Source organism: Portunus trituberculatus, chromosome 18, assembly GCF_017591435.1.
Source record: "Portunus trituberculatus isolate SZX2019 chromosome 18, ASM1759143v1, whole genome shotgun sequence".
Classification (NCBI taxonomy): Eukaryota; Metazoa; Arthropoda; class Malacostraca; order Decapoda; family Portunidae; genus Portunus; species Portunus trituberculatus.
Genome location: NC_059272.1, coordinates 10734550 through 10752676, shown reverse-complemented (window position 1 = coordinate 10752676; position 18127 = coordinate 10734550). Strand labels below are relative to the sequence as shown.

At 49.4% G+C, this 18127-nt stretch overlaps 1 protein-coding gene across 3 annotated transcripts in view; it reads right to left on the bottom strand.

Moving 5' to 3' along the window:
- Window positions 1-18127, bottom strand: part of LOC123505323 (homeotic protein spalt-major-like) — a 241325-nt gene that overhangs the window by 13804 nt on the left and 209394 nt on the right. Inside the window, exon 1 of one of the 3 annotated variants that reach the window (XM_045256510.1) lies at window positions 12281-12749. The exons of the other annotated variants lie outside the window; for them this stretch is intronic. Within the exon in view, the coding sequence (XP_045112445.1) occupies window positions 12281-12470 (190 nt within the window). The 5' untranslated portion in view covers window positions 12471-12749. Of the gene's footprint in view, window positions 1-12280; window positions 12750-18127 lie in introns of those variants that run through there. 3 annotated transcript variants of the gene reach the window in all.

The following is an 18127-nucleotide window of genomic DNA, read 5'->3' as shown; positions in this document are numbered from 1 at the left end:
GCCGGCCCGCCCGCCAGCAGACCCGTCACGCGGAATGTGATGATACGTGGAGGGGCATTATACACCCAGCACGGGGGGAGGGGAGGCAGTGAGAGAAAAAGAGAGAGAGAGAGAGAGAGAGAGAGAGAGAGAGAGAGAGAGAGAGAGAGAGAGAGAGAGAGAGAGAGAGAGAGAGAGAGAGAGGGCAGTGTTAGAACGCTAAAAATGCTAATAATGGATGAAAGTAAATGAAGAAAAGGTAAAGATTACGAAGATAGAAGATATGGAGGAATCTGAAAAGAGTAAAGTAAAGGTGAATAGAATATTACTGTAACAAGGAGGGAAGGAGGGAGAGAGTGAAGGAAGATCCGTGGAAGGGGCACCTTTGACGCTTCTGGCCGCCGAGGGATGAAGGGAATGGAGGGGGGTGGTAAAAGAGAGAAGAAAGGGAAGGGAAGAGCCGCCTGAGCTAATGGAGCCTCAAACTCTTCGTGAAACGGTTCATAAAAAAAAAAAATCGAAAGAAAACGTGTGACGCTTCACTTGGTTTACTGTGACAACTCGCGGCTCATAAATGGTTTGAAAATGACCTTCTATTGCCGCCTTATAGTAGTAGTAGTAGTAGTAGTAGTAGTAGTAGTAGTAGTAGTAGTAGTAGTAGTAGTAGTAGTAGTAGTAGTAGTAGTAGTAGTAGTAGTAGTAGTTGAGTGGTCGTTACAGTTTTCTTTTCTTTTTCGTTTTTTTTCGCACCTTTCAAAAGATCGTGCCATTATTGTTTTTTTTTGCGGTTTGTTTAATTTCTTTTATTATAAGTGTGTGTGTGTGTGTGTGTGTGTGTGTGTGTGTGTGTGTGTGTGTGTGTGTGTGTGTTTTTTGTATTTTTTGCTTTTCATATTTCCCTCTTATTGTCAGCATATCATTCTCTCTCTCTCTCTCTCTCTCTCTCTCTCTCTCTCTCTCTCTCTCTCTCTCTCTCTCTCTCTCTCTCTCTCTCTCTCTCTCTCTCTCTCTCTCTCTCTCTCTCTCGCACACACACACACACACACACATACACACACACACAAAGCTTTTTCCTGTACGTCTGAAGGGCAGATGACAAGGAGTGAGATAAGGGAGTGAGAGGTGTGAGGGGTGGGGGAGAGGGAGGGAGAGAGGGAGGGAGAGTAGTGTATGAGGGGTGGAGACTAGAAGAGTGGAAGGGATGAGGGGAGAGAGAAGTAGTGTGAAGGGGAGGATGCTGTGAAAAGAGTGAGGGAGAGGAAGGAAGGCTGGACGATGATGAGTGAGAGGGGAACTTGGGTGCGATAGTCTAACAAAAATGGATGTGAGAGGAGGGAAGGAAGAGGGTGATGGGTGATGGGTGAGAGTATAAGCTTGTGGCGAGAGAGGGATGAGTAAGTGAGAGAGAGAGAGAGAGAGAGAGAGAGAGAGAGAGAGAGAGAGAGAGAGAGAGAGAGAGAGAGAGAGAGAGAGAGAGAGAGAGAAAGGGGAAAATGATAGCCAGAACCTTACTTGAAGGGTTATTTTGCCATGTATTTTAAATTTTCTTGCATTTCCTCTTATATTAATTGATTTTTGTAGGAAAATGGCATTGTGAACAAGCCTTATTGTCTATTTTTTTTTTCCATTTGTGTGTCACCCTTTAGATTATCAACAAATGAGAAGGAAATATAGATTAAGAACTGGCAAAAGAAGGAAAGGCAAAAAAATAGGATACATGAAGAACCGACAGATGAAAGGAAGAAAGACACAGGAATGGGGAAACGAAAAGTGTACAAGGAAACACTGGAATATGGAGTGGACAGACGCGATGCAATGATGGGCGGCGCGATGGGCGGGATGGGAGGGGGAGAAGAGTGCTGGAAAGGTATCGGGCCAGATGAGGCGTTGTGATGGGGAGAGAGAGGGAGAGACATGGAGAGGTAGGAGAGAGGAAGGCGAGGTGGGGGGCGGGGAGAGTTGACAGCCGCACTCCAAGGGACGTAACAGTGGCGTTCCCTCGCTGACGACAGGCTGTTCACGCCGACAACTGAACAAACAGGATCAGTGTCGCTGTGACGGGGGGCTTGGGGGGCGGGGGACAGGGCTCAACTCAGCGTCCATGGGCCCGGTGGTGGTGATACTGGAAGAGGAGGAGGAGGAGGAGGAGGAGGATGGGAGGGAAAGAGGGAGAGTAAATCTAGGAATGTTGAAATATAGGAGCATAGTTGTAGCAATGTAAGGGAAGGATATGAAATGGTGATCAGGAATTTGAAGGAGAATGAGGAGGAAGAAGACGAATACGAGGAACGAAGGAAGTTAATGCAGGAACGTTGAAATATATAATGGGCATAGTTGTGGTAATATAAGAATAACATGTGAAGTGAAAAAAAGAAATTAGAAGGAACGACATTAGGAATTGTTTAGATGCTTATTTGCTTACATCTTGTTAGTATGAGTACATGTAATATCTGGTGCAAGAGAAGAGAAATGTAATTGAAAGAATATGAGCAAAATGTTCGAAATAAAATAAAAAAGAAGACACGCTTACTAAATTAAGAAGCCTTAGTAGTGCATTTTGTTATAAAGGCTCAAAAAAGATAATCAACTTAAGATTATGAATATCCATGGTGACTTTGGCGGGAGGAGTAAGAGAAAGGCGTAGATAGAAGAGGAAGAAGAAGAATGAGGAAGGGAGGGAGGAAGGAGGAGGAGGAGGAGGAGGAGGAGGAGGAGGAGGAGGAGGAGGAGGAGGAGGAGGAGGAGGAGGAGGTGGAGTAGGAGGAATAGGAGGAGGAGGATGAATAGGAGAAGGAGGAGTAGGAGGAAGAGGAGGAGAAGAGAAAGAGCTGGATGAAGAGGAGGGAGGCCATTAGCGAAGGGAAGAAGCGGGAAAAAAAAGAAACCAACAGTTAGAGAGGAAGAGAAACTTCATCATCTTCAGTCTATATGATTACACCGCAAGACAAAGGCCTTCAATTGTTAAGCGGCTAGTGAAGCAAGATTCCAAGGATTAGTGTGTCATTCGGTAAGAGAAAGGTTCACCAGTAAATTGAAAGAGAGAGAGAGAGAGAGAGAGAGAGAGAGAGAGAGAGAGAGAGAGAGAGAGAGAGAGAGAGAGAGAGAGAGAGAAAGTAAAGTAAGGAAAAGAAAGAGAGAGTAGACGGAGAGCCTTTAGTTAGAATAAGGGCGGCAGGGAAACACCCTTTAAAAAGGGGGAAGGGAGGCACCATACCTAAGGGCAAGACGGGACTTGAGGGGCACCAAGGGGGGTCACCGCGACACTGTGTTCCCAACCATTCTAAATCCACTTAGTTATATTTTTAAACAGGCTTGGCAAGGCAGCAAGCACTGCCGCAGCGCTGGTGGCGGAGAGACTTCAACACGGACTCAGTGCTTCCCTGCCGCCGCCACCACCACCATCGCTGCCGCCGCTCGCGACTGTCCAAACACTGGGCGATGGAAAGGGAAAGAAGAGAGGGAAGGGGGATACCGTGCTGGGATAGAAATGTGATGGGTTTAGTGGGGGATGCTGCATGGGATGGATAGTTTGTGTGTGTATTATGCTATCTATTATAACAACAAAGGTGTCTGTCTGTTCGTGTTTAATGAACTCACTGCTCCGTTAAACTACGTTCAGCCGCCATTCCGCCCCCTTCTCTCCCCGCCCTGTCCCGCCCCGACCAGACACACAGACAAGGAAGGAGACAGGCAGACGCAGACTTGACGCGAGATGACGTTGCCTGACGCCATTATCTATGTGACGGGAGACGCTGTGACGGCAGCTGACATGACTCGGATACTTGGGTGACGGCAGCTTGATATTACACCCGGATAGCTAAATACTGACCTGTGTGTGTGTGTGTGTGTGTATGTCTCTCTCTCTCTCTCTCTCTCTCTCTCTCTCTCTCTCTCTCTCTCTCTTTCTTGGTTTACGCTGTTTCTTTAATAATGATTTTTAGAATATGTGTTTATTGAGGTTGATATGTTTTCTGTTTATGTTTGCCTTTTCCTGCTTGTTGTCCCTGTCATCATAATCCTACAAGCCCACGATACACACACCAGGTCACGCCCTTTCCTCTCCTTATGTCTCTTCACGCCCACCTCCATCCGCCCACACCTTGCACCTTCCCCTCTCTCTCTCTCTCTCTCTCTCTCTCTTGTAATCCTCATCTCGCTCACTCACGCCCGCACATACGCCTGCACAAACTTAACCCAAAGCCATCTACGCCCTTATCCACCCACGCCCGCATCCAACCACGTCATTCTTGTAACTGAACCCCGCTGATATTGAATTGGCATATAGACTTGTTTGAAGATAACACACACACACACACACACACACACACACACACACACACACACACACACACACACACACACACACACACCTAATCAAGCCAGTGTTAAATAATGGTTCTTTTCCTCAAACATAATAAAACACGTTAAAAATGTCAACCTCTCCATGTCACTTGTTGCTCGCTGCGCCCTTCGGGGAGCGGCTGCTAACGAGAGGGTCTGACCACCACCACCACCACCACCACCACCACCACCACCACATCCTCCTCCTCCGCTCCACTATTTCAGCGTGTCGTCATTTTGATAATATTGCGTCACATGTATTATTTTCTTTTTGTCGTCCATATGTGTGATTATTTATTTAGTCGTGTTGTGTGTGTGTAAAGGGGGAGGGGCGGGGAGTTACAGACATTCGTATCTATCAAGCAGGATATTTATGTTTTTTAACTTTTTTCTATCATTGCAATGGCTGTATATGATATGATGCATCCTCCTCTGTACCAGTGACTATAACTTTTATCGCCTCCTTTATTCCCTGTGTACCGAAGGGCGACTCTGTTCTGGATCCACACACAGGAATCCCTATTACGTAATATCGTAAGAGTTTCACTGGAATAACGTGTACCAGTTGAGTGTTTGGCCTATAGTGATGAGAGGCAGCCACCCTTTCGTTGTGGAGTCCCGGTTGGGTGTTGGTGTTGGTGCTAGTCTTGGTGTCAGGCCGGGAGCTGCACAGTACGTGGAAAGACTCTGGCGCAGTGATTCCACGTACAGTGACAATATTTTCTGGTTGATTACTTACAACTGTCACTACTATTTGTGAATGTTAGTGCTGATGATGAAATTACAGTGGTTGTATCTATTACTACAACTATTACTGCAACAACAATATTAATCCCGACCAACACCATGTAATACTACAACTACATATGTTACTGCTGCTACTACTACTACCACTAGCACTTCTACTTCTACTACCACTACTACTACTACTACTACTACTACTACTACTACTACTACTACTACTACTACTACTACTACTACCAATACCACATCATTATGGACAGATGCCCTGAATTTTCTTGGGCATCATGACCCCCACGAGAGCTGAAAACCATACGTTTTATGGTGTGACCAATATTCCTGTGGTTAGGTGGGGAAAAGGGAGGAAAAAAAAGAAGGCAGGAAGGAAGGACCACTAATTGGAAGGTCAGAGGCTGACCGAGAGTTAAATGAAGAGGAGGAAGAGGAGAAAGAGGATCAGGGAGGAAGGTTGACAGTATAAGCGCTGATGTTATAAAAGAACGTCGCGTCACCTTATGACAGACGACATGATATTTCTTTAGCTACTCCAGCAGCCTGGAACACTTGTAGGGAGGGAGAATGAAGAGGAGAAAGAGGAAGAGGAGAAACTTTCGCTGAGAGCAAAAAGGGCGGGAAACATGGGTGTGAGGCGGAGAAAAGAGGTTCGTGGAGAGGGAAGGGAGAGGTGGGAGGCAGATTATAGGGTCTGTTGTCACTCTGGCTGTGCTGGCCATCACCCGACGCCGCTCGTGAGGGACGCGCCGCTGAGAGGGACAGAACAGGGTGCGCGGGGCGGCACCTCCCTGTGTGGATCCTCGTGTCGTGAACCACTAAGGCTTAATAATCTTCCTGCTCGCACTGTATCGTTTCTTTCATCAATAAATCATAGTAATCAGTGAAAAGCCTGCCAACTTGACGTAGCCGTGGCAGATGAAAGTCCTGATGCCGCGTCGTGGCGTGCGGCCACCTCTATAGTCAACGCCAGGGTGCCATTCAACACCAGTAGGGGCAGGCTGCCGCTCCGGCCACACGGTTGCCGACCGTCGGAGCCCACTTCAAGTGTAAGGAAACTCGTGTTGGCCGTCTGAAAACGGCAGATGAAGAGTGTTAATGAGAGGAGTGCAGAGGAACAGCCTGAGGAGAGGCAAGGTGCTGGGTGGTGGTAGTGGTGGTGGTCGTGGTGGTGGTGACGACGACGGTCGCCTCGTCCGGCCCCGTGCGACCACAAACACGCGGCCGCCCACCACCACCAAGTCCTCCCAGCAGGCGCCCACCCGCCGCCCCGGCTGGGATACCCTCTCCGTCAGTGCTGGAGGCTTGGTGTGTACAACAGCCCTCCACCTTTCCGCCGGCGAGGCATTTTTGGGGTAGACGATGAGCTGTCGGCGCTTGAGCCAGACTCAGCAGGGTGAGGTGCCTATACGAGGCGAACGATTCTTTATTAGTCACCATATACTTAGAGCAGTGACACGCAGCCTAGGAATACTGCGCCACCGCCACCGCCAACACAGTCAAACAAGCGAAGTGCGGGTGAGGAAGGGACCAGCTCTTTCTTGAACCAGCCTGGCGGGTCCAGCCTCCTGCAGATCCGCCAGGCTCGCCACGCTGCTTGCACTACCATCAACTACAGACGGAGAAGTGGACGATACTAAAGATTTATCGATACCATTACCATTCGTTATTATTACTATTATTTGATTATTATCATTATTATTGTTATTATTATTATTACTATTATTATTATTATTATTATTATTATTATTATTATTATTATTATTATTATTATTATTATTATTATTATTATTATTATTATTATTATTCAAGTAGTATTATTATTATTGTGAAGTGAAAATGGGGAGGTTGACCTTTGGCCACACAATAGGAGCGTATTTCGCCCACAGGAGGTTGAGTTACGGGCCCATGAGTTTAAGGATGAACAAGAGGAGGAGGAGGAGGAGAGTGAGGGGGAGGAAGGAGGCCACCACAACTTGGGCCTAAAGAGAAAGAATATCTCCCAAAAGTTGTTTTCCGGCGGGGGACATTCCTGGCTTGACCACTCATCATTGCGCAACCCTCACACTTTCGCCGCCCTCTCCGCTTCCTCCTCCTCCTCTTCCTCTTCCTTCTTTCCTTGTTCCCCTCATAACCACCACCCACCCGACACTAAGATCGCTACAACACCATCACCTATATAACACCATTGCTACCGTCCTTCTCCTCCTCCTCCTCTTCCTCCGCTGCTAACCACTTCTTTATTGACCCCCTCCCCACCGCCTCCACCACCATCACCACCACTACTATATCTAGCACCCTTATTAGTACTTTTCTCCTTGTCATAGCCCGGTGTACCGTCATTCTTTCCGAAAAAAAACTACTCACCGCTACTCCGCCACCGCCGCTGCCAATATCTGTAAGTTGGAAATGGTGTAAATGGTCTCAGTTATTTAACTAGGTTGTGCTTCTCTCACGTGGATTCATACGGATGTCGAGGTTCATTAAAAAGGTCTTCCTTCACCTCCCTTTCTCCAACACACACACGATTAACTCACTCTGTCTTCCTCTACCCGTCATCCTAACTTACTTCAACCTTAGGCTTTACCCATCACCCTAAACTGTCTCACCCAGCACCCTCAAAACTTACATACCTAAACTCTCATCCCACACCCTCGCAACTTGCAACGCAGCCCTTTCCTCATTCTCTCCCTCACCTCACAACGATTATAACCCCTCAGCCAAATCAGCTCGCCCTCCCTCACCCCGCCCTGCCTGCTGCTGTTGTCACTCCCTCCCCTCTCACCCTTGCTGCTCTCACCCCTGTTCCTCGCACCCTTCCTAACCCTTAACTCCCCTTGCCGACCCTTAGTCCAACTCGACCAGTCTTTATTCCTGGCAGCGATCACCTCCCCTCAGCATTTGCAATCCCACACACACACACACACACACACACACACACACACACACACACACACACACACACACACACACACACACACACACACACAAGTATACAGCGGTTATGAGTGTTCCGTAGTGAAATCAGCGCGAGTAATATGCGTGAGTTATAGATAAAAGATAGCATGATGTATATAGCAGTGATTTACATGCGATATGAGAGAGAGAGAGAGAGAGAGAGAGAGAGAGAGAGAGAGAGAGAGAGAGAGAGAGAGAGAGAGAGAGGGGGTTATTCAGTTCGAGAAAGAGCAATGATCTGTTTGCTTAAAGGAGAAATGGGAAAGGAGGAAATACCTTAGAAAAAATATTTAAGTATAGAAGAAGAACAAGGAAAAAAACACTCAGAAGAGAAGTAAAAAAAGGCCCCTTGGTTCAAGTAGAGGGAGGCTAAAAGAGAGGAGGAGGAGGAGGAGGAGGAGGAGGAGGAGGAGGAGGAGGAGGTGGAGAAGGAAGGAAGAACAGAACCAGAGAAAGAAGTAAATATGATGGAGGGAAAAAGAAGTGATGATGATGGAAAAGGAAAAGAAGACGTTTATTATGATGATAAAGAAGCAGAAAAAATGAAGAGAAAAGAAGAAAAAACCTTTTAGTTGATGAAGGATAAGGGTCACTTCGCTTGAGAAAAAAGGAGTAGTAAAAGGAGAGAGAGAGAGAGAGAGAGAGAGAGAGAGAGAGAGAGAGAGAGAGAGAGAGAGAGAGAGAGAGAGAGAATATCCCATGGCAGATATAGAGAAAAAATAAGAATAATAACAATGATAATGATAATAACGATAATAATAATAGTAATGAAAATAATAAGATGTGACGACAAAAATGAAGAAAAAGAAAAAAATTAAGGAACTGATAAGAGAAAAGAAGAGAAGGAGGAAGGATTGATAGCAGGACGGATGAGGGAGACGAAAGGGTGGAAAATGTTGTGTTCGCGACTCCGCTACGCTGCGTGGATCTGGTTTACGCGAGGCTCCTGAGGCCTGGGGAGATTATTGATTTTGAGGTGATCAGGCGTGAGGGAGGCGCTCACCTGAGGCCCCGCCGCGCACAACACCCTCAAATATAAACTCCCTGTCAGAATTCGTGTACCGGGCCGGGCCGGGGCGCTCAGGACCTACTGGGCGGGACTTTTAATGCACAGGACTCGACAGATTTGTATGTGTGTGTGTGTGTGTGTGTGTGTGTGTGTGTGTGTGTGTGTGTGTGTGTGTGTGTGTCTGTTGTAAAGTGAGGAGGGATGGTGTGGACGAGAAGTGTCAGGCGGCCGGCAATGTGTGTCGCGTCTTCCTCCTCTTTCCATGGTCTTGGGGAGCCGCGCGCTGCCTAGAAGGTCTCCGCGAGGGTTCATCGTGTGTTTTAATGTTTGTGTACGTTTTTTCGTCTTTATGGTTTGTTGGGGTATGTTTTGAGTGTTTCCGTATGCGTGACTCCCTTGTTAACGCCCCGCCCGCAGCAGTGGTGGCGACGCGATGCCTGTCCTCCACCGCCTGACCTGGGTGGCGGTACTGACGGTGCCGCCACTTATTCGCGCGGTGGTGGCCCCGTGGAGTTAGTCACAGGATAAGGCGCCGCCTCCCCAGGGGTTCTTCTTCCCTACACGACCCCCAGGAGGCGTCCCGACGAGATTCATCCCTTACCAACGCCCCGGACACTCGGCGGCGCTCTTCCAGAGACGTCCCTGCCACTGTTGGAGCGCAGTAGTAGGAGGGGTGGTGGGTGGTGGTGGTGGCCGTGCGTGGTAGGGGTGAGGGCGGTGGTGTGGTGCGGGTATAGTGTGGCTGTCACAATGGTGGAGGAGAGGTGGAGGTGTTACTAAGGACAAAAGGGACTTGAAGTGGTGGTGGTGGTGGTGTGGGCGGGGAGGGGGCTGTAACAAAGGGTGGTGGTGATGTGGGCGGTGAGAGGCCATGATAAGGGTGGTGGTAGTAGTGAAGGTGGTGGTGGTGGTGGAGGAGAAATCAAGGCGGGAATAACAGTAGATATAGATGAACATGGTAGTGGAGACCTGTGGTGGTGGTGGTGGTGGTGGTGGTGGTGGTGGTGGTTTAGTTATAATGTGGCGCTTTTCCTACGGACATTTCAGGAAGAAGTAAAACAGAGTAACGTATCCAACACGTGCTGTACGGGTGGGAAGGGAGGAGGAGGAGGAGAAGGAGGAGGAGGAGGAGGAGGAGGAGGAGGAGGAGGAGGAGGAGGAGGAGGAGGAGAAGAAGGAGGAGGAAGAGGAATCCTTGCGAGAACACGTGAAAGAGAACAATTAACAAACACGAAAAGGGAATGGAAATTTTTACAAGACGTGGCATTAGTAAACGAAAGATGTTATTTGAACAGGTAAACTCCAATTTGTACAAACGCGGCCACGCCATTATAGGAACATAAACCATTAAAGTACTACACGGTTTAAAGTACCGGGAGACTATTACACATAAAGCACCAGTCAAATGCGCAGTAAACCATTGGGGAAATATTAGATAAAGCATCAGTGAAATTTAGAATAAAGTACCAGGGGGTGTTGTGTAAATATAAACTTGAGAAAAAAAAGAAGAATAGAAAAAATAGTAGAAGGAAAAAATGGGTTGGCGTAGGACACCTCGCAGTAGAAAGAAAGTATTTAGTGAAGTGCATTGCTAGTGCAGGTGAAGGAGGCGCAGGTGGAGGAGGCGTGGGTGTACCGGCAGGTGTATCACGACAGGAAGGTGTGCAGCGCGGCGACAGGCGGAAAGGTGTCACGGAACACACTTTTCCTATTTATTATTATACACACTTTTTTCACACTTTCCTTTTCCTCATTCGCGACTTTTTCAGCAAGATGAGTCACGGTTTGGCAGAGATGAGTCCTTGAGACCACTCTAAATTCACGCTACTCTCCATCTCTTTAGCAGTGAGTAATGTTATAAGAGTTGTCACCAAGGTGTTCCTATCCCAAGATGCAAGTTTTGTGTCATCTTAATTTTTCCCCGCGACAAAAGGAGTGTTGGTGATGGCTGGGAGCGACCCCACCACTGCTGTGTGTCTGTCTGTTCGTCCACGCCCGCCCAGATGACTCATTTTAACAAGGTTTGAGTCGTGGTACAGCGTGTATGAGCCATTAGTGAGTCAGTCCGTTCTGTGCAGTTTCCGTTTTGCGTGTGAGTCACAGGATAGTTCGTTGTATAGTTTTTTCTCCTTTCTCTCTCTCTTTTTTTTTTCCAGTTAATACAATCACGCACATGAAAAGCAATAAAATAAATACGTGAAGTAATGGATGCAAAATGGCCCTAACCATGGCGTGTTTCGAGGACAATATTCACGCCAGTTTTCGCTGCAATATTCGCCCAGACAATCATTAATATTGCTCATCGCGACGCCCGATTTGTTCATAAAAAACACACCTTTTTCTTTTTTTTTTGTACGGAGAACACTACTTAATTTGCTGATCAAAATATAAAATGACGCCATCATGTACCTTTGAAGGGGCGTTATGAGGGACAGGTGAAAGTAGTAATGAGAGAGTGTGCTTCTCTTCCCTCCCACCCGCCCTCCCTCACGCCCGCACCTGACCTGCCGCCCCTCCCGAGGCACAGAGGCACAGATTGGAGCCCCTCGCCACTGAGACAAAGCGCCGCTGCCCACCCGTAGGGATGAAATAATTATGATCGTCACTTTATTTGAATTAGTGGGCAGGAGGCGAGACGGCGGCCCGGGGCGAGGGAGGGCAGGAGCGGCGAGGTGGCGGTCCAACCCTGCCCGACCCCGCCAATAAATATTTAGCAAATATCCCTTTTGACCGATGTCGCATAAAACGGTGTCAAATGTTTTAATGAGAAAACTTTAATATAGTGGTAACCGTTCATAATATTTTGGGGTGGGAGAACAGTTTAAAAATATTTTACGTTTCGTGTAAACAATTATAGGTGAGAGAGGGAGGAAAGGAGGGCAACTAGGTGAACTGTATGGAGGGAGGGAGTGAGAGAATGAGGAAGACAACACCCGCCGCTCACCACTACTACACGCCGCCGCTGCCGCCGCCGCCCGCACCCTTACCACCAGGCAGCGCAGCCCCGCCCTCTCGCACACTGCTGCACACCTACAAGTTACAGCTGCCCGCTCTCACCCTCTGACATGCACACACATACATTTACGCACACATGTGTACACAAGTTTTTTCCTGACATCGACACAGGAGCGAGAGAGAACATAGCAACACACGGTGTCACTGCGGCAGTTTTTATAGCATACCACTAAGGCTACTGTGGCGGACACTCCCTTCCCGAGACACTGCCAAGCTGCTACTTACTTGTTCGTATTCTGAATATTTTTGACTTGTCGGGTTTTCTCTTTGGGTTGATCCTGGCCGGCGACCTGCCGATAACCACTTCGGGCGCCACCTGGGCCATCGTCGTTTCCTGCAGGCGGCTGGCTGTGACCCGTTGTTCCTCGCTCGCTATTTGTTGTGCCGTCACTTCTCCCTCAGAGCTGGGCATCATCACAGCAAGGAGACTCAGGCACTTGCCGGGGCCCCTGCCGCTGCCGCTGCCCGGCGCCGCCACATCTTTGGGGCCGCCGCTCAACACTCACAAACCTTGCGGTCCCACACCGGCTACACTCTGGGCGGCCCCTGCCACTGGGGTGCGACGGTTGTCAGTCTTGGCGGCGGGGTGTCAGAGTAGACTAGCGGCAGCGAGAAGCTTCAGTCGGCGGCACTTTACTATTCTGAGACACACAAACGTCACAAGGTACTCGCACTGGCGCGGCCACCACTTCCCTAACACAAGGCGTCACAGGTCAACACGTGCTTGACAGATGTCTGGGTGACAGCGACCCACTGGCTGTTGGTGACGGCGCGACGCTGGCCGACACTAGCGGGTGTGAGCGGCGGCGAAAGCAGGACCACCGTACGCAGCCGGTGTTCCCACTGCTCTGAGGCCCCGGCTTGGCCCCGCTCAACCACCCGCCGCGCCCCGCTCACGCTGCCGGGGGCGGGGCGCCGTTCTAGTGAGGGCGGGGTCACGGCTTTGGGCGGAGCCTCCGCCAAGTGGTGCACTACTCTTTTAGAGCATTGTTTGCTGCCCGATATGAATTATGAGTTGGTATATGATACTTGAAAGCATAAATGTTGGATATCATATTGGCAAACCCTCCAGGACGTGTGGAGGCGACGGGAAGGCGCCGGGCCAGACGCGAAACTCCGCCTTGGAGAGGAGGTCGCAGGGGGCGGGGGAGGACCTCAAGAGCGGGCGGAGTTATGGGCGGAGTCTGAATCGGTCAGCTCGGGACATGCGCGACTCGACATCCTCGCGGCGACACTTGCCCGTCACTAGTGAGTCAAATGGCGCTGAAGGTAACACTCCGATCCTCACTGCACCTCCTCCCGCAGCCGGACACGCCGCACCTGTGCCCTGCCTCGACCCGCTGCAGGAGAGGCGAGGTGGCATCCTCGTCGCACCTCAGTCCAAGGCGGCAGGGGGTAGTAGGCTGCCTTTCCCCCGTGCTGGGTCACTCTGTCCCGTCAGCCTCTTCAGGTGGACGCGTTGTGATAACTTGATATTGTCCAGGTGTGACGGGCCCCACCCGCCGCGGTCCCACGCAGTAATTAAGCCATCATACCTGATGTCCTCCCTCCCCCTGACACCGCCGCTGCCCTCCTGACGCCGTTGTTCATCCTTCGCTGACGCCGTGCTCTTAACCCACTCCTCCCTCCCCGCCCTGCCTGTACTCTCACTACTGAGGGAAAATATTCTTTAGCTGAGTGGGAGTTTGCGAAGGGAACAAGAAACACCTGCAGGCACTCAGTGCTCAGGCTTGCCCCGCCACGCTCTGCTTTCCCGCGATACACACACACACACACACACACACACACACACACACACACACAGAGCAATACACTTTAATGAGCTCTTCCTCAATTATTTCATCGCGTTATCGATCGCTGATGTTCGACGATGACTTTGTCTCTTCACACCACCCCCCTCTCGTCTCTTTTTCGGACCTAACAAGACTCCTGATTGAATGACTGACCGACTGACTGACTAGCTGGCTGACTAACCTTTTTTTTCGGTGACACTTAAACTTAACTTTTTTTTTTCTTGGCAGTAAGTATAAAGATTTGTTGGTCCCTGTGTCCTTCAAGCATCAAATAGTCTGTCTTTGCCCCATGCTCTTGTCTCGCTTCGCCTCGTGTTGGGCTGCGATCGATCACCCTCCGCGCGACCCTCTCCTCCTCCTCCTCCTCCTCCTCCTCCTCCTCCTCCTCCTCCTCCTGCTCCTCCTCCTCCTCCTCCAGTCCCTCATTACGACCTGAACTGGACTCCGCCAAGGTGTTCACTAAAACTTGACTGACACGTTCCCTGCCTGATTGGATGCATGATGAGTGGAAGGGATGCAGAGAGTACTGACTGGCTTGCTGACTGACTGATTAGCTGATTTAATTGTCCCACTGATTTACTGACTCACAGGAGGGATGGCTTGATGATTCTGGCTTTCTGGAAAGATGACTGACTGATAGAGGGTAATTGATGAACTGAATGGCTGGATTACAAACTTACTGATTGACTGACTAGGTACAGTTTTAATTGAATGATCGACTGCTTGAATGACTGACTGTTTGACTTAATGACTCCTGAATGTCTGCACTGACTGACTGCCAGACTAAAACGGTAACCATTAGAATTTTGGGTTAACTGACTGGCTGCCTGAATTAGTAGCTGCTGATTGACTGACTAATGATGATGTAATGCAATTTTTTCATCAGCTTAAAGAAAAAAAAAACTTCATACATTTACCCTTTCTTCTCCAATCCATTCTTTATATTATGTTTCTTTGATTTGTTGGGGGTTCTCTCAGAGCTGACCAGACTGGAGGAGGAGGAGGAGGAGGAGGAGGAGGAGGCTGTGAGTGTCAGGCGTAGTCAGCGATGCCAGACTAAGGAGCATCTCATACCACACGAGGAATAAGAGAGAGAGAGAGAGAGAGAGAGAGAGAGAGAGAGAGAGAGAGAGAGAGAGAGAGAGAATTTCTCGTTTTCTCTTGCTTAATCGTTTCTTTCCTCTCTTCTTTTTTCAGCTCATTCTTTCTTGTTAATCTTCTTCATCTTTGAAATTTTCTTCTTTCTCTTCGTTTTTTTCTTGTTTTTTCTATCTTTCTTTTTTTCTTCATCTTATCAATATATATGACTTTTCATTACGCCGCATGATCAAATTAAACTTACCACCACCACCACCACCACTACCACTACCACCATCATCACCACCACCGTCACAACAACAACAACAACAACAACAGCTAAACTCACATTCTTATAGTATACTATTAATCTACTATCTATTTGAGTATTGAAATTTACGTGCATTACTCACACACACACACACACACACACACACACACACACACACACACACACACACACACACACACACACACACACACTATGGTAAAGCAGCGATGAAGCACGAAGGCCTTGTTCCCACACCACGATTGCTTCCTCCCACCACGGCCTTATTAAGCTGCCGAGATGGTCCCGCAGCGAGAGGCGAGGGGAGGCTGGGAACTGTGTGAGGCGGTGGGAGAGAGGGAGAGAGAGAAGAAGGAGGAGGAGGAGGAGGAAAGGTAGGAAGGGATGGAGAGAGGGAGGTAAGGTGGGGAACAGTGGCTTCAAAAAGGTAGATGGAGGGGCTGAGATTAAGGAGAGAGAGAGAGAGAGAGAGAGAGAGAGAGAGAGAGAGAGAGAGAGAGAGAGAGAGAGAGAGAGAGAGAGAGAGAGAGAGGACAGAATTTCCAGTGTAGTCGGTAGCTTTTTGCAAATTGTACTTTTCCAACTTTTTTCTAACAAGGTTATGATTTAGTGTGCGAGGACTGGCCCGATTTTTACTCTTTAGGTCGTGTGTGTGTGTGTGTGTGTGTGTGTGTGTGTGTGTGTGTGTGTGTGTAGTGTGTGTGTGTGTGTGTGTGTGTGTGTGTGTGTGTGTGTGTGAGAGAATAGTAATGAGAGAGAGAGAGAGAGAGAGAGAGAGAGAGAGAGAGAGAGAGAGAGAGAGAGATTACCTTACATTATATTCTCTCTCTCTCTCTCTCTCTCCCTAACACACACACCTCACACCCGGGTCCTGTGGGGAGTGTCACCCCCCCACCACGCTGGTCGCACCTCAAAGCGGCCTCGTCCCGCGCTACTCATATGGAAAATATGACTAGACTGGGACGGCCGCAGCTGAATGTCAATACCTCCTCGGGTGTTCCTCCTTCCCTCGCCGCGGTAGGGGTGAGGGAGTGGGCGTGGGGAATAGGTGCTATGGGGAGGGGGAGGAATAGAGGGGTGCTGCTGGATTGGGCAGGGATGGGGACGGGAGGTTCTTTGTATGGCTACATAAGAAGGGGGTGGGGAGAGGAGCTGGAGTGTGTTCGTCCCCTGCTTCCTTCCTTTCCTCTGAAGACGTGTTCAGTAACAAGGAGTCTCGTCAACGTTTCTTCTGTTGATATTACTACTTCAGTTAAAACAACAACAACAACAACAACAACAACAACAACAACAACAACAACAACAACTACTACTACTACTACTACTACTACTACTACTACTACTACTACTACTACTACTACTACTACTACTACTACTACTGCTACTACTACTACTACTACTGCTACTACTGCTACTACTGCCACCACCACTGCTGCTGCTACCACCACTACCACTGCTGCTGCTGCTGCTGCTGCTGCACTACTGCTGCCTACTGCTGCTGCTGCTGCTGCTGCTGCTGCTGCTGCTGCTACTACTACTACTACTACTACTACTACTACTACTACTGCTGCTGCTGCTGCTGCTGCTGCTACTCCTACTATTCTTTCCCTTTCATTTTTTTCTTATTTTATCTTCTCCACCAGCAACTCCTCCTCCTCCTCCTCCTCCTCCTCCTCCTCCTCCTCCTCCTCCTCCTCCTCCTCCTCGTGTCCCAGGCGCTGTCTTGGAAGCCTCGATTAGTTACTGAGTCCCAAGGCAAGGAAGAGCATAAAACAGAGGCAGCAGCTTCACTCCCCGCACCTTGCCCTGTAGCACGTCGCTCTTCCTCCTCCTCCCAAAGGGGTGAAGACAACCGCCCTGCCTTTCCACCCAATTACATGCTCCCCAGGTGGTGTCAGGAGGCTTCTTCACTCCCCTAGATCATAGTGGTCCTTAAGCTCCCCAGGTAAAGTTAGCGTCAGTTCATAATTTTTTCCCGAGTGATGTTAGTGATGCCCTGATGTTGGTGCGTCCTCAGAATCCTCAGGTGATGTTGGCTGGCTGGTCCTCTACCTGACTCCCCCCACTTGGTTCCCCTCTGGCTCACCCCCTGGCTCCCGCTGGCTCCCCCCGGTCGTGGCTCCAGCAGAGATAATCCCGGTTGGCCGTGTGGTATTGTGTGTTTGTATTGGTGGCCCGGATTACACAGGTACTGACCCCCACTCCACGTCCCCCCGTCCATCCCCCTGTCCTCCATGCAGCACTGGTGGTGGGGGTTGGGGAGGAGAGGGAGGGAGACAGTCTGTTCACAAGTAGAAAGGAAGGCCGGCAATGGGGGACAAAAATGACCTGATGAGAGAGAGAGAGAGAGAGAGAGAGAGAGAGAGAGAGAGAGAGAGAGAGAGAGAGAGAGAGAGACTGTGTGTGTGTAATAGCTACATGTGTAGTACGTAATGTTAGGATGAAAAAAGAAATGTTCTGCATAATACCAAACGTTCCACGTCTTTAATTGATGGAAATAGTGGCGATGTGTTACTTGTGTGTGTGTGTGTGTGTGTGTGTGTGTGTGTGTGTGTGTGTGTGTGTGTGTGTGTGTGTGTGCGTGCATGCGTACGTGCTTGTGTGTGCCTGGGTGCGTGCGTGCGTGTGTGTGCTGGATCCAAGCAGTGGGTGGGCAGCTGAAGCCTTGCATCATCTCATCACCTGTTACACTCCACTCCCTGCAACCAGCCGGAGCTGGGGAAAGAAGCTGCTTGGGCCAGTCTGGGCAGGGCAGGGAGGAGGGTGTGAAGCGAATGGGCGGGAAGTGGGCGGGGGTGCGGGCGTATCGGCGCCATGAAGCAACACTTCCTCGCTGTGATATAAAAGCCACGACGTATGAACTTCCTCACGTCGCTGGTCGCCCTCCGGAAGCACGGGAAATCGACCCTCACG